The 22018-nt window shown below is 46.4% G+C and overlaps 1 protein-coding gene across 1 annotated transcript in view; it reads left to right on the forward strand.

Annotated features, from left to right (window-relative positions):
• Positions 1-21307, forward strand: part of LOC311101996 (protocadherin Fat 3-like) — a gene marked incomplete at both ends in the record, with an annotated part of 150652 nt that extends 129345 nt beyond the window's left edge. Inside the window, 14 exons of the mRNA XM_084143220.1 lie at positions 1404-1547; positions 1713-1910; positions 3439-4240; positions 5148-5282; positions 5463-5620; positions 5940-6164; positions 7084-7327; positions 10768-10921; positions 12242-12515; positions 12928-13378; positions 13918-14031; positions 15928-15987; positions 19431-19466; positions 20604-21307. Of these exons, the coding sequence (XP_083999346.1) occupies positions 1404-1547; positions 1713-1910; positions 3439-4240; positions 5148-5282; positions 5463-5620; positions 5940-6164; positions 7084-7327; positions 10768-10921; positions 12242-12515; positions 12928-13378; positions 13918-14031; positions 15928-15987; positions 19431-19466; positions 20604-21307 (3699 nt within the window). The remainder of the gene's footprint in view (positions 1-1403; positions 1548-1712; positions 1911-3438; positions 4241-5147; positions 5283-5462; positions 5621-5939; positions 6165-7083; positions 7328-10767; positions 10922-12241; positions 12516-12927; positions 13379-13917; positions 14032-15927; positions 15988-19430; positions 19467-20603) is intronic.
• Between the last annotated feature and the right edge of the window lie 711 nt (positions 21308-22018).

The raw sequence follows: 22018 nt of genomic DNA on the forward strand, positions 1-22018 counted from the left end.
GGGTTATCAGAAAGAGAGCAGCCCTGTGTGTTTGGGTTATCAGAAAGAGAGCAGCCCTGTGTGTTTGGGTTATCAGAAAGAGAGCAGCCCTGTGTGTTTGGGTTATCAGAAAGAGAGCAGCCCTGTGTGTTTGGGTTATCAGAAAGAGAGCAGCCCTGTGTGTTTGGGTTATCAGAAAGAGAGCAGCCCTGTGTGTTTGGGTTATCAGAAAGAGAGCAGCCCTGTGTGTTTGGGTTATCAGAAAGAGAGCAGCCCTGTGTGTTTGGGTTATCAGAAAGAGAGAAGCCCTGTGTGTTTGTGTGTGGGTGTCTTCACACACTAATTTCCGTACAGGTTATTCTCATTTACTCTCTCCTAAGCAGCACTGTGGTTGTTTATTGTGGTTTCTTTTTTCATTTCTCAGAGTGAGAGGTTGTTATTTTTGTTTTCAGTTATTGCATGTTTCTGCTGTGTTTAGTTAGGCTGTTATTACAGAGCAATATGTGGAAGGACACAGAAACACCCTGCAGCTAGAGTGGTAGGGAATAAGGGGTGTGTGTGTGTGTGTGTGTGTGTGTGTGTGTGTGTGTGTGTGTGTGTGTGTGTGTGTGTGTGTGTGTGTGTGTGTGTGTGTGTGTGTGTGTGTGTGTGTGTGTGTGTGTGTGTGTGTGTGTGTGTGTGTGTGTGTGTGTGGGTGGGTGTGTGTATGCGCGCGTGCGTGTGTGTGTGGGTGTGTGTGTGTGTGTGTATCTTCACTCCCAAAGCTAGTAAATCCTGCTACCTGAGATAGCTTTGACAGTGTTCCCTCAGGTACACTCTTAGAAAAAAAGGTTATATCTAGAAACTAAAAGGGTTCTTCGGCTGTACCCCTAGGAGAACCCTTTTTAAAAAATTGTTTGGTTCCAGGTAGAACCCTTTTGGTGCCAGGTAGAACCTTTTTGGGTTCCATGTAGAACCCTTTCTACATGGAACCCAAAAAGGTTCTACCTGGAACCAAAAAGGGTTCCACCTGGAACCAAAAAGGGTGCTCCGAAGAACTATTTTGGAACCCTTTTTTCTTAGAGTGTAAAGTGAATCTGAGAGACAGAGACAGAAACCCAGGGTACGTGCTTGGTAGGACACGCCAGGAAAGTGTCAGTGACAGGAGTGTGTTTCAGAGATCAAAGGATGTGCCCACAACACACTTAATCAGTGCCCTTAGGTCCTCGTTTGGTGTGCTGATATTCAAGGGAGTACCACATTATAAGGATGCGTATCCAGGAGGATATTTGATTAGGGACTTGTCATCATTGGTTAATGTGTGGTGAATTTGATTTGCATGGAAATTGCTGTGTTTGATTTTCTCGATCCTGTTATTATTATCAGGCATGAAATGATAAAAAAGTTTCTCGACGTGAAGTTTTAAGCTTTTTTCATCTCTCTAGGTGTCTGGTTACTCTCTGGCCGTCAGGGCTCTGGACAGTGGTGTTCCGCCCATGTCGTCAACGGTGATGGTCAACATTGACATCTCAGACATCAACGACAGCCCGCCTACTTTCACCCCGGCCAATCTCACCACTGTCATACAGGTACTGTTACTCACATGATTGACAGCTCTGAGGAACTCCATACACACTTACATCTACATAGACATAGATATTCACACACATATCCTTTCTTACAGGAGAAGCGCACACACACACACTCCGTCTTGCATCTAATCTAATTTCCCTTCTTGTACTGTCCAATCACAGGAGAATAAGCCCATCGGCACCAGCATTCTGCAGCTGTCCGTCATAGACCAGGACTCCTCCCATAACGGCCCACCCTTTGAGTTCCGCATCTTATCAGGGAACGAGGGTGGAGAGTTTACACTGGAGTGGGATGGAACTCTGTTAGCCAATCAGGTGTTTAGGAGGGACTTGGCCATGGAGTATGTCATCCAGGTCCAGGTAAGATTTTTAGATAATCTCAGTCAACACGGTTACTGTTAGCACCAGGTCTTACAACCAGCTGGTCAACTCTGTTAGTGTTAGCACCAGGTCTTACAACCAGCTGGTCAACTCTGTTAGTGTTAGCACCAGGTCTTACAACCAGCTGGTCAACTCTGTTAGTGTTAGCACCAGGTCTTACAACCAGCTGGTCAACTCTGTTAGTGTTAACACCAGGTCTTACAACCAGCTGGGCAACTCTGTTAGTGTTAGCACCAGGTCTTACAACCAACTGGTCAACTCTGTTAGTGTTAGCACCAGGTCTTACAACCAGCTGGTCAACTCTGTTAGTGTTAGCACCAGGTCTTACAACCAGCTGGTCAACTCTGTTAGTGTTAGCACCAGGTCTTACAACCAGCTGGTCAACTCTGTTAGTGTTAGCACCAGGTCTTACAACCAGCTGGTCAACTCTGTTAGTGTTAACACCAGGTCTTACAACCAGCTGGGCAACTCTGTTAGTGTTAGAACCAGGTCTTACAACCAACTGGTCAACTCTGTTAGTGTTAGCACCAGGTCTTACAACCAGCTGGTCAACTCTGTTAGTGTTAGCACCAGGTCTTACAACCAGCTGGTCAACTCTGTTAGTGTTAGCACCAGGTCTTACAACCAGCTGGTCAACTCTGTTAGTGTTAGCACCAGGTCTTACAACCAGCTGGTCAACTCTGTTAGTGTTAACACCAGGTCTTACAACCAGCTGGTCAACTCTGTTAGTGTTAACACCAGGTCTTACAACCAGCTGGTCAACTCTGTTAGTGTTAGCACCAGGTCTTACAACCAGCTGGTCAACTCTGTTAGTGTTAGCACCAGGTCTTACAACCAGCTGGTCAACTCTGTTAGTGTTAGCACCAGGTCTTACAACCAGCTGGTCAACTCTGTTAGTGTTAGCACCAGGTCTTACAACCAGCTGGTCAACTCTGTTAGTGTTAACACCAGGTCTTACAACCAGCTGGGCAACTCTGTTAGTGTTAGAACCAGGTCTTACAACCAACTGGTCAACTCTGTTAGTGTTAGCACCAGGTCTTACAACCAGCTGGTCAACTCTGTTAGTGTTAGCACCAGGTCTTACAACCAGCTGGTCAACTCTGTTAGTGTTAGCACCAGGTCTTACAACCAGCTGGTCAACTCTGTTAGTGTTAGCACCAGGTCTTACAACCAGCTGGTCAACTCTGTTAGTGTTAACACCAGGTCTTACAACCAGCTGGTCAACTCTGTTAGTGTTAACACCAGGTCTTACAACCAACTGGTCAACTCTGTTAGTGTTAACACCAGGTTTTACAACCAGCTGGTCAACTCTGTTAGTGTTAACACCAGGTCTTACAACCAGCTGGTCAACTCTGTTAGTGTTAGCACCAGGTCTTACAACCAGCTAGCTTGTGGAAGGGCTGTGTTACTAAATCACACATGGGGCTACATTGTGATTTATGTTTTTTGGCTCTCTGTTAATTAACCCTTTGCTTCTCCCCTACTCCCCTACTCCCCATACCTCTAGGTAAGGGACTCCGGTAAGCCCCGTCTGTCCTCCTCCTCTACCCTGACGGTGCGTGTGATTGAGGAGAGCCTTCACCGGCCCGTAGCACTACCCCTGGAGATCCACATCATCACCATGGAGGACGAGTTTCCTGGAGGAGTCATCGGCCAGCTGCACGCCACCGACGCAGACCCCTACGATGCCCTGACCTTCGGCCACACCCTTCCGTCTCAACGCTCCCTCTTCAAGATCAGTCCGAGAGACGGTAAGATCATAGCGCTGGGCGGCCTGGACGCCGGTCGCTATTCCCTCAACGCCAGCGTGAGCGACGGACGCTTCGCCGTGCCCATGGCTGTGAGCGTGCACGTGGAGCAGGCGTCGCCAGAGATGCTGCGCGAGGCGGTGACAGTGCGTTTCGAGAGTGTGCAACCCCACGACTTCGTGGCCACACATCTGAAAAACGTGGTGAAAGTTCTGAAGGTTGCCGCGGCAACGCAGAAGCAGGATGCGCTGCACGTGCTCAGTCTGCAGCCTGTGGGCGGGACCAGCCAGCTGGATCTGCTGGTTGCTGTGGAGACGGCTGGGGGAGGGTTCTACAAGGCAGCGTACCTGACCCAGAAGCTGAGCGCCTCCCGGAGGCAGTTGGAGGAAGTGCTGAGGGTGTCGGCCATCTTGGATAAGAACTGTTCTGGGCTTGAGTGTCGCGGGGCCCAGTGTGAGCAGAGCATTGTGTTGGACTCTCATGCTCTCATCACCTACAGCACACCCAGGGTTAGCTTTGTGTCACCACGCTTCCACAGGACCACACGCTGCACCTGCACTGGTGAGGACACCATCATACACACACACCCACAGATATACACCCATGTATCATATCAATGTATATGCATGATGATGCACTCACATACTCATACAAAAACATACACACATGTCACAAAGTGTCCTTTAGAGAGCTGTGCATTAGGCATAGGCATTGTTGACGTCTGCATTATCTGCACTGTAGCAACCACTCTGTCTGATTGTATAAGTACTATAATGATAAAAAGCTGATGGCATCTTGAGTGTGTATCTGACCCCTGGGATTAGACAGACCCCCCAGTAGATTTAATTAGCATGTTGTGGCTAATGTAATTAGCACGTCTCCTGGGGACACTTGGCAGAGGATTTGGCTGCCTCTACTCTGAATAACCCTAAATGAACTTGTCCTCTCTTGCTCTCTTCATTCATCCTTTCTTTTCTCTCGTTTCACGCTTCTCGGTCCCTTTCCTCCTTCTATCCATGGTCCTCTGTCTTCTGTCTCACTCTGTTTCACACCCTGTCCTTCTCTTCTCTTCTCTTTTCCTTTCATTTTGTGTTCTATTTCACCCTTAACCACTCCCCCTCCCCCTCTCTCTCTCTCCATCCCTTTCTCTCCCCTCCTGTCTCTCTCTACCTCCCCATTCACCCACTCTTCCTTTATCTCCTTTGTTTCACCCTTCACATCTCTCTTTCTCTCTTCCTCGTCTCTCTCTCTCTCTCTCTCGCCCCCTCCTCTCTGTCCCTACTCTCTCTCTCTCTCTCTCTCTCTCTCTCTCTCTCTCTCTCTCTCTCTCTCTCTCTCTCTCTCTCTCTCTCTCTCTCTCTCTCTCTCTCTCTCTCTCTCTCTCTCTCTCTCTCTCTCTCTCTCTCTCTCGCATTCCCTCCCCCTCCTCTCTCTCTCTCTCTCTCCCTCCTCTCTCTCCCTCCATCAGATGGTAGCTGTCCACCAGCCTCAGAGTTGTGTGATGAGCAGCCCTGTCCAGGAGACATGCAGTGTGTGGGCACAGAGGGCACCAGAGGACCCTACGCCTGCCAGTGTCCACCAGGGAAACTAGGAGAGTGTGCAGGTGCGTTGATGTGTGTTTTATGTGTCCAGGTGTCTTTTGAATGTTTGGGTCCTTTGTAAATGTGGTGTAATTTGTGGATGCAAATACAACAATCAAATTGTGTTCAATCGTGCATGTGTGTGCGTGTATGTGCGTGCTCTGACTCTGCATATCTTTGTGTGTGTGTGTGTGTGTATACAGGTCACACGTCTCTGAGTTTCTCAGGGAACAGCTATATCAAGTATAAAGTATCTGATGGAGGGAGGACAGGAGAGATGAAGCTGGGACTGAGAATCAGAACTCTACAGAGCAGAGGAATCATCATGTACACACACGCTGACCCCTGCACTATACTCAAGGTACACACACACACACACACACACACACACACATACACACACACACACACACACACACACACATACACATACACACACGTACGCTTCCTGACCCTGTTTAAGGTACTCACCTATACATGCTAATCCCTGTACTATACTGAACATAACAGACAGACATGTGCTCAGACTATTGTGTTATATTCAAAGTACACACACTGTAAACAGGCATGGATAGTCTAGATACCCACAGCACGATCCACCCTTGTTATTACCTGATGCTAAGCCACTTTAGCCCCTCCCATCTGTGTCTAAACCCTGCCAATCTTGTTGTGATTGACAGCTAGAGGAGGGTAAGCTGTGGTTCCAGCTGGACTGTGGGAATAGCCCTGGTATGCTGGGTATCTCTGGGAGGCCCATCAACGATGGGAACTGGCACACGGTGACCCTGGAGCTCAACCGTAACTTCACTAGTCTGTCTCTGGACGACAGCTATGTGGAGAGGAGAAGAGGACCGCCAAGCTTCCAACCACTAGGGGCAGATGGGTGTATCTACTTTGGAGCACAGGTGGGCTTTCTGTGGAGGGGAAGGGGTGGGTGTGTTTTTGGTTTTTACTATCCTTGTGGGGACCAGAAGTTATCACAACGATAGTAAAACAAGGAAAATTGGGGACATTTCGCCAGTCCCCACAAGGAAAAAGGTTATTTTAGGCTTAGGGGTTAGGTTTAGGGTTACAATTAGGGTTAGGAGTTAGGTTAGGGGTTAGGGAAAATAGGATTTTGAATGCGAATCAATTGTTTGGTCCCCACAAGGATAGTAAAACAAACGTGTGTGTGTGTGACAGATTTTTTCAGAGTGTGGGGGTTGTTGTGAGTGTGTGTTAGGGACACTGATAGGTTTGTATGGGCGTGGCTGTGTGTGTGTTTTGCATGTGTGAGCGTTATGGATTTGAATGTGTGAGTATAGTGTTTCTCTATAATGTTCTTACCGATTTAATCTTGTCAGAGTGAGGAACACAACACAAGGTAAGACTCTGGATAGGAAGCTCTGGATAGGAAGCACTGGATAGGAAGCTCTGGATAGGAAGCTCTGGATGGGAAGCTCTGTATAGGAAGCTCTGCAAAGGAAGCTTTGGAAGGAAGCTCTGGATAGGAAGCTCTGGACGGGAAGCTCTGGATGGGAAGCACTAGATAGGAAGCTCTGGTTAGGAAGCTCTGGATGGGAAGCTCTGAGGAATACAGCCTGTGTGTGTATTCATGAATGTACTGTATTTAGTGTATTTGGGGATCAGAATCTTTGTATTTTATATTGTTGTCTGAACATGACTTGCTCCATACTCAGAAAACAACATGAAAAAGCTAAATATTGTGGTTTGATATTATAGTTTTGTGTGCTATACCTATTCATATACAGTACAATATTTGGTAGTTTGTTTGTATGTATACATAAATCTGATGTGTCACTCATGTCTCTCTCCTCCCCCCAGGTCCAGCCTCCTAACTCTCATAGCCTGACAGACAAGAAGGGTCCACAGGTGACGGATGGTTTCCAGGGCTGCCTGGACTCTGTGATGCTCAACAACAACGAGTTGCCCCTGCAGAACAAGAGGAGTCACTATGCTGAGGTGGTGGGCCTGACAGAGCTGAAACTGGGCTGTGTTCTCTACCCTGACGCCTGTCTCAAACAGCCCTGCCTCCACGGAGCCACCTGCACGAGCCTGCCCTCCGGTGGTGAGTCTTGGGAACTGCAGGAGGGAAATGGATGCGGTCACATCCATCACCCTGGAGTGTGTGCACGCTCGCCCCAGAGGAGGCTGGTGGGAGGAACTATAGGAGGACGGGCTCATTGTAATGGCTGGAATGGAATTAATGGAACGGAGTCAAACGTGGTTTCCATATGTTTGATCTGTTTGATACCGTTTCATTTATTCCAATCCAGCCATTAAAATGAGCCTGTCCTCCTATTGATCATCCCACCAGCCTCCTCTGGTGCATTTGTGAAACAAACAGCCTGGGTTGGATCAAAAGCCTGCACCACCCTGTAGCTCTCGAGGACAGAGATTATTAGTGTCCATAACACACACTGATAGGAGGATTTCCTGATTGATTGTTTGATTTATTAGCTTTATTTGGAGGTCATCAGGGTGATGGATGATGATCTGTGCCAGCCTGTGCTCCTGTGCCAGCTGGCAGACTATAACCTCTCCAGGGATCTGGATCTCCCCTCAACGTTAATCTATTATTAATCCATAATGAATTCCTAATTAAACTGGCCTTGACCCACTGTTTTTTCCAAAGGTCTGATTGTGAAATAGCCTCCTACACTCCTTCATCACTTCTGTTTTCTTTCTCTTTCTTTCTCTCTCTCTCTTTTGTCTGCCTGGTCGTGATCGCCTTTGTTCTGTTCTTGTCTTCCTGTCTTTGTGTCGTCATACAGTGAGGGAAAAAAGTATTTGATCCCCTGCTGATTTTGTACGTTTGCCCACTGACAAAGAAATTATCAGTCTATAATTTTAATGGTAGGTTTATTTGAACAGTGAGAGACAGAATAACAACAAAAAAATCCAGAAAAACGCATGTCAAAAATGTTATAAATTGATTTGCATTTTAATGAGGGAAAAAAGTATTTGACCCCCCTCTCAATCAGAAAGATTTCTGGCTCCAGGGTGTCTTTTATACAGGTAACGAGCTGAGATTAGGAGCACACTCTTAAAGGGAGTGCTCCTAATCTCAGTTTGTTACCTGTATAAAAGACACCTGTCCACAGAAGCAATCAATCAATCAGATTCCAAACTCTCCAACATGGCCAATACCATAGTAACCAAGAAAACAATTGGTAACACACTACGCCGTGAAGGACTGAAATCCTGCAGCGCCCACAAGGTCCCCCTGCTCAAGAAAGCACATATACAGGCCCGTCTGAAGTTTGCCAATGAACATCTGAATGATTCAGAGGAGAACTGGGTGAAAGTGTTGTGGTCAGATGAGACCAAAATGGAGCTCTTTGGCATCAACTCAACTCGCCGTGTTTGGAGGAGGAGGAATGCTGCCTATGACCCCAAGAACACCATCCCCACCGTCAAACATGGAGGTGGAAACATTATGCTTTGGGGGTGTTTTTCTGCTAAGGGGACAGGACAACTTCACCGCATCAAAGGGACGATGGACGGGGCCATGTACCGTCAAATCTTGGGTGAGAACCTCCTTCCCTCAGCCAGGGCATTGAAAATGGGTCGTGGATGGGTATTCCAGCATGACAATGACCCAAAACACACAGCCAAGGCAACAAAGGAGTGGCTCAAGATGAAGCACATTAAGGTCCTGGAGTGGCCTAGCCAGTCTCCAGACCTTAATCCCATAGAAAATCTATGGAGGGAGCTGAAGGTTCGAGTTGCCAAACGTCAGCCTCAAAACCTTAATGACTTGGAGAACATCTGCAAAGAGGAGTAGGACAAAATCCCTCCTGAGATGTGTGCAAACCTGGTGGCTAACTACAAGAAACGTCTGACCTCTGTGATTGCCAACAAGGGTTTTGCCACCAAGTACTAAGTCATGTTTTGCAGAGGGGTCTCATATTTATTTCCCTCATTAAAATGCAAATCAATTTATAACATTTTTGACATACGTTTTTCTGGATATTTTTGTTGTTATTCTGTCTCTCACTGTTCAAATAAACCTACCATTAAAATTATAGACTGATAATTTCTTTGTCAGTGGGCAAACGTACAAAATCAGCAGGGGATCAAATACTTTTTTCCCTCACTGTATCTCTCCAGTTGCTCTTAGTTTTTTTGTCTGTTCATATCTCTCCTCCTTTTGTCTGAACTCAAAAGTCCTACATGAACTAATCGTATTGTTTTAAAATCAGACTACTGTCAGGGCTCAATAAAACATTTTTTTTTCTCAGCCGTTGGCATTTTACTGGAGTCAATAGGGAAGCCTGGTTAAATGTCATCTCTATCGAAATTTCCTGCCTGGACTCAGCAGGGTGACCCCTTGACTTAACGTGCTGACTTAGCACATCGAGGCCAAGACTCAACACAGAGAGAGTGACTTAACGCTCCCCTGGGTTGGTCTCTCCCGGTCTCCCAGCTCGCATTGCTGAGCGCTCTGAAAAGAGCACGGCATTCTGGGACTTGTCATGGTCCCCTGTTGTAAATTCTTGGCACGCCCGACCTCTGTGTAAAGGTTATCGGAGTGTTTGTATGTATTTATTCCGGTATCCCACTGTATGTGCGTGCGTGTGTGTCTGCGCTGTGTCGATAAACACAGTGACATATCCATGCATTTTCCTAGAGGTGTGTGTGTTTTCGATTTTCCCGTTATGTGATGTGTGTGTATGTGTGTGTGTGTCAGTGTGATTTCCCAGTTGCGTGAGCCTTTGTGTGTGTGTGTGTACCCGTGTGATTTCCCAGAGGTGTGTGTGTTTATGTTTAGGCTGGCAAGCTCTCGTCAACCCCATGCCAAATTTCCCTGGCACCGCCGCCAAAGCTCAAACAATGCACACGCTAGTCTCTACAGCACTGAACACATTCCTGTGTGTGTGATGGAGGGTGACTGTGTGTGTGATGGAGGGTGACTGTGTGTGTGATGGAGGGTGACTGTGTGTGTGATGGAGTGTGAGGTTGTGTGTGATGGAGTGTGTGTGTGATGAAGTGTGAGTGTGTTCTGAATCTGCTATGATGGTCTGACTGCTTTGTTGAATTATAGCACCATACCTGTATGCAGAATACTTGTTTTAGATATCTTAATATGAATGCGCTGATTCTAAGTCTGTCTGGATAAGAGCTAAATGACTCAAATGGACATGGACTTCATTTCCTTCCTTTTTTATTTTATACTCCTTCCTCTCTTTTCTCTCTCTGCTCATTTTTCTCTCTCTCTCTCTCTCCTCTCTCTCTCTCTCTCTCTCTCTCTCTCTCTCTCTCTCTCTCTCTCTCTCTCTCTCTCTCTCTCTCTCTCTCTCTCTCTCTCTCTCTCTCTCTCTCTCTCTCTCTCTCTCTCTCTCTCTCTCTCTCTCTCTCTCTCTCTCTCTCTCTCTCTCTCTCTCTCTCTCTCTCTCTCTCTCTCTCTCTCTCTCTCTCTCTCTCTCTCTCTCTCTCTCTCTCTCTCTCTCTCTCTCTCTCTCTCTCTCTCTCTCTCTCGCTCTCCCTCTTCTCTCTTTGTATCAGGTTTTGCCTGTAGTTGCAGTCCCCAGTACACTGGAGGGCGCTGTGAGACAGAGATCACAGCGTGTGTTCCCAACCCCTGCCTCAATAGCGGTGTGTGCAAAGCCATCGGCATCGCTTTCCTCTGCAGCTGCAGGAGAGGGTTCAAGGGCACCACGTGAGTTACTATCAAACTAATGACCACACTGTAATGACCTCCTGAGTGGCGCAGTGGTCTAAGGCACTGCATCGCAGTGCTAACTGTGCCACTAGAGATCCTGGTTCGAATGCAGGCTCTGTCGCAGCCGGCCGCGACCGGGAGACTCATGGGCGGCGCACAATTGGCCCAGCGTCGTCCAGGGTAGGGGAGGGAATGGCCGGCAGGGATGTAGCTCAGTTGATAGAGCATGGCGTTTGCAACGCCAGGGTTGTGGGTTCGATTCCCACGGGGGGCCAGTATATAAAAATTTTAAAAATGTATTCACTAACTGTAAGTCGCTCTGGATAAGAGCGTCTGCTAAATGATGTAAAATGTAAAAAATGTATACATACAGTATACATGCCAACACACTCCTGTCCTGAACACACACCCATGGAGTTGACTGTCTCAGACACACAGAATATGACAGACACAACCACACTCACACACAGACACATAAACACCCACCTTTTAAATTAGCTGTTTGTTTTAGCCAGTTCAGCTTCCTACTGGCCCAAGTAGTAGATATAATATATAGTAAGGAATAAAGCCCTCTGTACATGCAATGCCTCATCATTCCCACTAGGTGGCAGTATAAACCAGTTCTTCTCTACAGTGTTAGGCAGATGAGCAGAAGAGCCAGAGCCCCCAAACTGCCTGCAGCCTGTTAAAGATTCACAGAAACATTTGAAAGAGTAAAGAAGATTACTTTTAATTCTGCTTGTCTCCTTCTCTCCAGGGGTTTAGGGGTGTTCCACTGTGTTACATCAGAAATCAAGGCTAAGATACAAAGCCACAAGCTCACTCATGTGTACACTTATACACTTTTCTTACTCGCTGAAACACACACAAATACACACAAACACACACACACAAACACACACATGCCAGCAGCTTGTGTTCCATTATCAAAGCCATTTTAATTTCAGATGAGAAAGATCAGGAAAGTCAATCTCAGCGTGGTTGTTATTTGATAGTGAACATATGAGACTAGGAGTCCCTGAGCTGTCCTCTCTCCCTTTCTACAGCTCTCTCCTCACACCTCCAAATGAAAAGAGAGTCTTCATCAGTTTTAGTCAGTCAATTGTTAAATGACCCACAAACTATCTGTATGTAACAGTTTTCTAAGTGCCAACTGAAGTGCCAAAGATTCAGATCTATTGATATTCACCTACCTCAAGGATAATTTTTGGAGTGTATTTTCTCTAGGGGCATCTGTAAGTCAAACTATCCAAACTAATTACCAAACAAAGTTTTAACAACCCCCCCCCCCCCCCCTCCTCCATTCACCCTCTCCAGGTGCGAGGAGGACGTAAACGAGTGTGAGCGGGGCAGAGCCACGGGCGGCGAGGCAGAATGTGAGAATGGTGGTGTGTGCGTCAACACACACGGCTCGTTCTACTGCAACTGCACGGCGGGCTTCGTGGGCCAGCGCTGCGGCCTGCGGCCCGTGGTGGTACCAGACATGCAGGCTGGACACGCCATGGTGGGAAAAGAAGAACTGATCGGCATCGCTGTCGTCCTCTTCGTCATCGTCACCCTCATCATCCTCTTCATCGCCTTCCGCAAGAAGGTATTTGTATTGTGTTGTTTGATTATTCTTGTGTGTTTTTATTTTTACGATGAAATTTCAAATAATTCAGCCTTCGTTGCTTTTACAGATGTAGAATCTTAATTTGATCACCCTGTTGCAGGATAACTTTCCTGCGATGCCGGAAATGTAAAACTTGTATTGTATTTGAGGTTTAAAAGGCTTCTGAAGTTTCTAATTTCCACTTAGAAATTTCAGACTTGATTTTCCCTTCCGAAATGTTTTATCAACCCCTACAAAAATGTCCATAAATTATAATCCACATAATAATTCACATTTACAGTTACTGTAGGATTATTTTCCTGCTGCAGCAAGCTGTCTCAAATTAAGATGCTACATCTGTAATCCTATATATTGTTTTACAAGAAATACAATAAAAACGTTTTGTCTCCAGGTGTTCCAGAAGAACTACTCCCGTAACAACTTGACGCTGGTCCAAGATCCAGCAACAGCAGCTCTGTTAAACAAGGCCAATGGGGTTCAGTTCAAGACCCTGCGCTGCATGCCGGGAGACCCCTTGAACCTGTACGCCGAAGCGGGGCTGTGCGCCACGGTGATAGGGGGCGGAGCCGGGATGATCGGCCCGCCCCAGGTGCCTGTAAGGCCCATGGCGTACACACCCTGTTTCCAAGGCGACCCGCGGTCCACGCTGGAGAAGATGGCGGACGGGAGAGGCGTGGAACACAATGAGATGAGCACCTTCCACCCAGAGTCACCCAGGATTCTGGGAGGCACGACGCGGAGGGGGGTGGTGGTGTGTAGCGTGGCGCCCAACCTGCCACCTGTCTCGCCTTGCCGTTCCGACTGTGATTCCATCCGCAAGAGCCCCTGGGACAGCGACGAGGGTCAGTGTGTGTGCATAGTGTGATGCGTTTGAACCTGTTTGTGTGTGGTACAATCTTTGTTCATACATGTTTGTTTTTGTGAGTGTCTTGTGTGTGTGCATTCATGCATATATTCAAATGTCTGTTTGTGTATCCCTCCAAGTGTTTCTCTTTTCCAGGAACCCTTGAGGGGGAGTGCATTGTTGTTCAATTTACATATTAATTCATATTCATATTACACAGAACTATACTCAGACAGCATCAAGTTCAGTTTATCAAGACCATCCTAATTATGAGCTGGCTTTGATTCCCAAATCAAAAGTGTGTGTGTGTGTGTGTCTGTGTGTGGTACCTCTAGCTCTCCGTACCAGTGTTGTTGTCACTGGAGCCGAGGTGTGTGTGTGATTTGTGCCTCAACAAAGACAGCCCTGGTACTAACGAGCCTGTGTTCTTCTGTGACTAACCTTGCAGAGGGCCAACTCTCCCTGGCCTGCTCCCAATGCCCTCTGACCTCCTAACCTCTGACCCCCTGACCTCTAACCTCTGACCTCTCCCTGCAGGTAAAATGGTAGATATGGGTGAAGAGATGACCTGTTTCTCAGGGAGCAACAAGGGCAGCAACTCTGAGGTCCAATCACTGAGCTCCTTCCAGTCCGACTCTTGCGATGACAACGGTAAGACACGCCCCTCCTTTCTCGTGCCTCTTTCTGGCCACACCCATAACATCAGTGAGCTAGTCTGCCGTCCGGTCCGATAACAACCCTTAACATAGTCCTGTCTTCTTCCCCTAGCCCCCTATCATAGCCCTTTGCTGTCGGCAGATTCAGAGGAACCAGATGTGAAAGCAATATGGCCAAAGCTCCCTAAAGCACATTGGATGTTGAGGTGGTGCTATCACCATATTGCTTCAATAACAGTCCCTTTAGATCGGCAAACACCAAAGAGATAGGGGACTAGGGGCAGAGTCAGGGGCGGTTTGGGGACAGGGCATTAGTAAAAGAGATGCTGTGATTAACCACAAACAATAACTATGGGAACCCCGGAATGTATAGAGTGTTTATTGTTTGGTAAAGCCCTCTCTCCAACAGATACATTTACTCCTGCTGTGTTAGAAAAGTATTTCAGGAAAACTATTTGTCATCCAGTGTGTTAGTTTATTTGTCCTCAAATCATGTTGATTTATTGTTTACATGTGTTTAAGATAATTTGTTCACGTTAATTCCTGGAGGGTTTTGTTAACGTTTTAATTTCCACACCTGTCAGATTGTGTTTTCATTTGGAAGTGAGAGTGACAGTGTGCAGACAGACAGACAGCTGACCAAAGAGGAATGACACTAAGCTGTGTTGTGTTGTTAACTTGTCATCGTTTCATCATCACGAATTCAAACACGTTGTTCTTTTCCATGGCTTTTTATGGTTGTAGTCGTTGATACTCCAGTTCCAATGTTGGCAGACGCCAGTTCAGGTTTTAGGTGGTTGTTTATGTGTTGTGTTGTCTGTGTTTTTGTATTGTTATGTAACTTGTGCTGTGTTGTTGTGGACTTTGTGGTGTTTTGCTATTGGAAAAATGTCAGTAGTAGTTTGTTTTACTTAGAGAGATAGCCTATAAGTTGTTATTTCTGGATCAACATGGATCACTCAGATCATCCTGCAAAAATCCACTGATATCACCATGGTGAATCTACATAAACATAGTGTGTTGCTACTATGTACTAGACTACATAGCTGAAATGCAATGTTAACATATCAACATTGATGCTTCATTCATTCATAATTAATGGAACCGCTTCACTGTCAATATGATCACATTTCACATAGCTGACTGTGATGTTAGCCAACAGGCCACAGAACAGTTTGCAGCAGACCAATCAGTGCGGACGACCGCTCCAGTGGATGTGATCTGATGTCATTATTATGTTCATTCCCTTTTCTTTCTTTCTTGTTATTTTTGTATTTATCGGATTTTCACTGAATGTCTTCAAAACATAATTTAACAATCTAGCTCGTCTCGCTGAGCACAGCCCTACCTCATGTTTACATGTGTAAATGGGAGTGTGTGTTGGTGCAAGTGTGTGTGTGTGTGTGCTGGGGATACTCTCCAATACTAGGATGAGCAAATGCACATGGATTCTGTGTTAGTCCCCTCCTACACTCTTAGAAAAAAGGGTTATTTGGCTGTCCCCATAGGATAACCTTTTTTGGTTCCAGGTAGAACCCTTTTTGGTTCCAAGTAGAAAGAACCCTTTCGGGTTCCATGTAGAACCCTCTGTGGAAATGATTCTACATGGAACCCAAAAGAGTTCTACCTGCAACCGAAAGGTGTTCTCTAAAGGGTTATCCTATGTGGAAAGCCGAAAACCCCTTTTAGGTTCTAGATAGCACCTTTTTATCTAAAAGTGTAGGTCTTCTAAGTCTGGTTCCATATGTAGCTTTTGATCAGACACCTCCCATGCTACACGTCCCTAGTGTTGATCCCATCTTCAGCCAATAGTAGCTCTGTTTCCTGGGAGCCTGTTGTCAACTTTCTGTGTCTCAAATCGTGTCTCCTCCCTCTGCTTCTCTCCAACAAGCCTCCATAGTGACCGTCATTCGACTGGTCAATGATGCAGTCGACACTATTGAAAACGAAGGTACCATGTCTCATCCACCCTTCTCACTCTCTCTATCCTTCTGACGTTCTCTTTACTTCTCCCTGTACTTATCTCTCTCTCTATGAGATGCCATGACAATGCTATCCATGACAATAACATGACAGTGCTGTTGTTTGAAGATCGTGTACTTCAGGAAACTGACATATTACACGTACATAATGAGCTGACATATTACACGTACATAAATAAACTGACATATTACACGTACATAATGAACTGACATACAGTACCGGTCAAAGGTTGACACACCTACTCATTCAAGGGTTTTTCTTTATTTTTACTATTTTCTACATTGTAGAATAATAGTGAAGACATCACAACTATGAAATAACACATATGGAATCATGTAGTAACCAAAAAAGTGTTAAACAAATCAAAATATATTTGAGATTTGAGATTCTTCAAATAGCCACCCTTTGCCTTGATGACAGCTTTGCACACTCTTGGCATTCTCTCAACCAGCTTCACCTGGAATGCTTTTCCAAAAGTCTTGGAGTTCCCACATATGCTGAGCACTTGTTGGCTGCTTTTCCTTCACTCTGCAGTCTGATTCATCCCAAACCATCTCAATTGGGTTGAGGTCGGCGGATTGTGGAGGCCAGGTCATCTGATGCAACACTCCATCACTGTCCGTCTTGGTAAAATAGCCCTTACACAGCCTGGAGGTGTGTTGGGTCATTGTCCTGTTGAAAAACAAATGATAGTCCCACTAAACCCAAACCAGATGGGATGTCGTATCGCTGCAGAATGCTGTGGTAGCAATGCTGGTTAAGTGTGCCTTGAATTCTAAATAAATAACAGACAGTGTCACCAGCAAAGCACCCCCACACCATAACACCTCCTCCTGCGGAGATCATCCGTTCACCCACACCGCGTCTCACAAAGACACAGCGGTTGGAACCAAAAATCTCAAATTTGGACTCCAGACCAAAGGACACATTTCCACCGGTCTAATGTCCATTGCTCGTGTTTCTTGGCCAAAGCAGGTCTCTTCTTCTTATTGGTGTCCTTTAGTAGTGGTTTCTTTGCAGCAATTCGACCATGAAGGCCTGATTCATACAGTTCCCTCTGAACAGTTGATGTTGAGATGTGTCTGTGACTTGAACTCTGTGAAGCATTTATTTGGGCTGCAATTTCTGAGGCTGGTAACTCTATAATGAACATATTATCTGCAGCAGAGGTAACTAGGTCTTCCATTCCTGTGGCAGTCCTCATGAGAGCCAGTTTCATCATAGCGCTTGATGGTTTTTGCGACTGCACTTGAAGAAACTTTCAAAGTTCTTGACATTTTCCGTATTGACTGACCTTCATGTCTTAAAGTAATGATGGACTGTCATTTCTCTTTGCTTATTTGAGCTGTTCTTGCCATAATATGGACTTGGTCTTTTACCAAATAGGGTTATCTACTGTAAAAAAATGTAAAAATAAAGAAAAGCCCTTGAATGAGTAGGTGTGTCCAAAATGTTGACTGGTAGTGTATTACATGTACATAAATAAACTGACATATTACACATACATAAATAAACGGACATATTACACATACATAAATAAACGGACATGTTAAATGTAAATGTAATATTACACATACAGTGAGGGAAAAAAGTATTTGATCCCCTGCTGATTTTGTACGTTTGCCCACTGACAAAGAAATGATCAGTCTATAATTTTAATGGTAGGTTTATTTGAACAGTGAGAGACAGAATAACAACAAAACAATCCAGAAAAACGCATGTCAAAAATTTTATAAATTGATTTGCATTTTAATGAGGGGAATAAGTATTTGACCCCTCTGCAAAACATGACTTAGTACTTCGTGGCAAAACCCTTGTTGGCAATCACAGAGGTCAGACGTTTCTTGTAGTTGGCCACCAGGTTTGCACACATCTCAGGAGGGATTTTGTCCCACTCCTCTTTGCAGATCTTCTCCAAGTCATTAAGGTTTCGAGGCTGACGTTTGGCAACTCGAACCTTCAGCTCCCTCCACAGATTTTCTATGGGATTAAGGTCTGGAGACTGGCTAGGCCACTCCAGGACCTTAATGTGCTTCTTCTTGAGCCACTCCTTTGTTGCCTTGGCCGTGTGTTTTGGGTCATTGTCATGCTGGAATACCCATCCACGACCCATTTTCAATGCCCGGGCTGAAGGAAGGAGGTTCTCACCCAAGATTTGACGGTACATGGCCCCGTCCATCGTCCCTTTGATGCGGTGAAGTTTTCCTGTCCCCTTAGCAGAAAAACACCCCCAAAGCATAATGTTTCCACCTCCATGTTTGACGGTGGGGATGGTGTTCTTGGGGTCATAGACAGCATTCCTCCTCCTCCAAACACGGCGAGTTGAGTTGATGCCAAAGAGCTCCATTTTGGTCTCATCTGACCACAACACTTTCACCCAGTTCTCCTCTGAATCATTCAGATGTTAATTGGCAAACTTCAGATGGGAATGTATTTGTGCTTTCTTGAGCAGGGGGACCTTGCGGGCGCTGCAGGATTTCAGTCCTTCACGGCGTAGTGTGTTACCAATTGTTTTCTTGGTGACTATGGTCCCAGCTGCCTTGAGATCATTGACAAGATCATCCTGTGTAGTTCTGGGCTGATTCCTCACCGTTCTCATGATCATTGCAACTCCATGAGGTGAGATCTTGCATGGAGCCCCAGGCTGAGGGAGTTTGACAGTTCTTTTGTGTTTCTTCCATTTGCGAATAATCGCACCAACTGTTGTCACCTTCTCACCAAGCTGCTTGGCGATGGTCTTGTAGCCCATTCCAGCCTTGTGTAGGTCTACAATCTTGTCCCTGACATCCTTGGAGAGCTCTTTGGTCTAGGCCATGGTGGAGAGTTTGGAATCTGATTGATTGTTTGCTTCTGTGGACAGGTGTCTTATATACAGGTAACAAGCTGAGATTAGGAGCACTCCCTTTAAGAGTGTGCTCCTAATCTCAGCTCGTTACCTGTATAAAAGACACCTGGGAGCCAGAATTCTTTCTGATTGAGAGGGGGTCAAATACTTATTTCCCTCATTAAAATGCAAATCAATGTAGAAAATGTTTGACATGCGTCTTTCTGGATTTTTTTGTTGTTATTCTGTCTCTCACTGTTCAAATAAACCTACCTTTAAAATTATAGACTGATCATATCTTTGTCAGTGGGCAAACGTACAAAATCAGCAGGGGATCAAATACTTTTTTCCCTCACTGTACATAAATAAATTGACATATTATACATACATAAATAAACGGACATATTACACATACATAAATAAATTGACATATTACCCCCCTCAAGTCTCATATGGTCCTTGCCCGCGCCAACACCTGTTTGGCACCTCTAACACACACACACACACAAACACACACACACAAACACAAACACACACACACTCTAACATGCTAAAGCTCTCTCTTCTCCTGTTCTCCCACCTGACAGTGTCAGTCATGGACCAAGGTCAGAGCTACAACAGAGGTGATTCTCTCTTCATCTCACATCACTCCCTCTCCTCTCTCTCTCTCCTAACTCCTCCTCTCTTTTCATTTCCCTCTATCCCTCTCTCCCTCTCCATCTCACTGCACCCCCCCCTTCTCAGTCTACGTCCCAGCTCACTGTGTTTGTGTAATTTGTTGCTCCTAGCCCCCTGCCAACACACACACACCCCAGCATGTGTTAGCACCATTCACAGTGTTGTTGTGCTGACTGAGCATCCCTGATGCATCCTTGGAGATGTCACGTTGCCAGGGTGTAGAGGCTCCGCTCACTCTCCAACGCACCTCACTGCCGTCCCTCCACAGTTTGGCCAATGTTCTCTTTCCTTTGCTTTCGCCTGCTGCCCGTGACATGTGATGTTTGATCCCCTCACTGCATTGCATTTGCATCCCACCTCCAAGCGTGTTGTTTAATTTTTACTCCATTTGACTGATTTTTTTACTGCTTTTAATGAATTTGTCCTCGCTGACGTTGCTTTGTTGAGATTTAATGTCTGAAGATTTTCTTGAACCTGTCAAGATGGATTTAACTTTTTAGTGCTTCTCGCTTTGGTTCTGTAATTTCCTTTTGATGCACATACTGTCTGTTTTTCCTTTAGTTTTTCTTTAGTATTTTACAGTTTAATGCTTTGTGAAACAGTCTCTTGTTAACATGTGGAAGTATGTCAAGCTGTGATGCGTTTGTTTACTTTGAATGATCCCATCGGTCAGTAACCTCTGATCTCTCACCATGGCTTGGCTGTTCCGAAGTGCCACCCTGACTCCTCCTGAACCCTGGCATGCTGTGACCTTTTGACCTGTGACCCCTGACCTGACATTCCCAGGCCTCACTCCTGCATGTTGTGAAACCTTCAAAACACAGCTAACATGTTCCCTGTACAGGATGTTCCCCGTGCTGTGGTTGACGTCTAACTGTGTTTTTGTTGTCTACAAACATGCCCGATGGACCTCTGCAGACAGACTGTAGTGGTCCACTAACATGCCCGATGGACCTCTGCAGACAGACTGTATTTGTCCACTTACATTCCTGATGGACCTGCAGATTGTAACTGTCCATCGGGCATGTTGGCAGTGATTGTGTTTGCTAAATGTTATCTAACTCTGTCTCTCCCTCCTCCAGCATATCACTGGGACACGTCTGACTGGATGCCCAACTCACGGCTGCCCGACATCGAAGAGGTGCCCAGTTACGAGGCCAGCGGCCTGGGGGGCCACGGAGACATGGTTGCCTCAGCCTCCCGACTGGGGGGCAGCTCTCGCCTGGGGGGCAGCGCCCGGGAACTGGAGTCAGACTACTACCTCGGGGGCTACGACATCGACAGTGACTTCCCCCCTCCCCATGAGGAGGAGTTCCTGACCCAGGACCAGCTCCCTCCTCCCCTCCCCACTCCCCTGGAGGAGTACCAGGAGCACCCCTATGACACCCTGCCCGCCACCCAGTCTGCCTCCAAGGAGAGCACCCTGAGTGGGAGTGGTAGTGGCAGTGGCAGCACTGGACGCCACAGGTCCCCCCGTCCACACTTCCACCCCAGCCAATATCTGCCCCCACACCAGCTGCCCCTGGGGGAGGCGTGGCAAGGCGGGCCGGGAGGGGAGGAGTTCCGCACTTTTGTGGGTAGAGCGATCACGCCGGGAGGCGGGGACATGGAGGATAACGTGTCGCTGAATATGAGGCTGTCGGTGAACGCGTCATCGGCCTCGGACGTGTCGGCGCCCTGCGGCTTTGACGACTCGGAGGCGGGCGGTAGTGACTTTGACAGTATGGATGAGCTCCACCTGGGGGGGACACACACCATAGAGATGCAGCAACAGACTGAGGTCTGACTGGGCCCCACCATGGGGACAAGGAGAGTGGCTAGGGGACGGGATGGGCAGGAGAGCAGAACAGAGACTGCTAGAGTAGGACGTGGACGCTGTGTCGAGCTGTGCAGATTCTAGACGGAGTTATGAGAAATGGAGGTCCTTGCTCGGAGGGGAATGATTGGTGTTTAATGGACCCACTGCTAGCTAGTGGCTACGTCATCAAAACAGTACCCACCCTAACCCTTCAACCACTGCCATTGCAATCATTAACCTTAAACCACTTCACCCATTGCAGGCTTTATCCTTAAACTAGTTTCCCTCATTCCAAGCCACTACCCTTAACAATATACTCATCCATAGTGAGGAACAGAGAGCCTACCAGATATGTTGAGTAAGTATGCAAACAGGGTGAGAATGTGAATAAGAAAGATTAAGTTGAAAAAAATACAAACTTTTAAGAGACAAGTGCAGAGAAAATGGATGAGCTAATGAATAATGAAAAGATTAAGAATGTTTGGAAAAAATAAAAAAGGGACAATATTGTAATTGAACGGTCAGTACTGTGATATGGCCTTCTCTGTCTGCACAAAGCAGATGTGATTGTTAGCTGCACGCTCCACCCAGCTCCCCTGTCCCACCTCTCACTACACCTAATCACCCACAGAGGCTCAATGGACTACCCCCTAACCAGGAAGTCGTCACCACTTTTTTATTTTGTACAAATCCGCACAT

This window comes from Coregonus lavaretus (genome assembly GCF_964263955.1).
Source record: "Coregonus lavaretus genome assembly, chromosome: 26".
Classification (NCBI taxonomy): Eukaryota; Metazoa; Chordata; class Actinopteri; order Salmoniformes; family Salmonidae; genus Coregonus; species Coregonus lavaretus.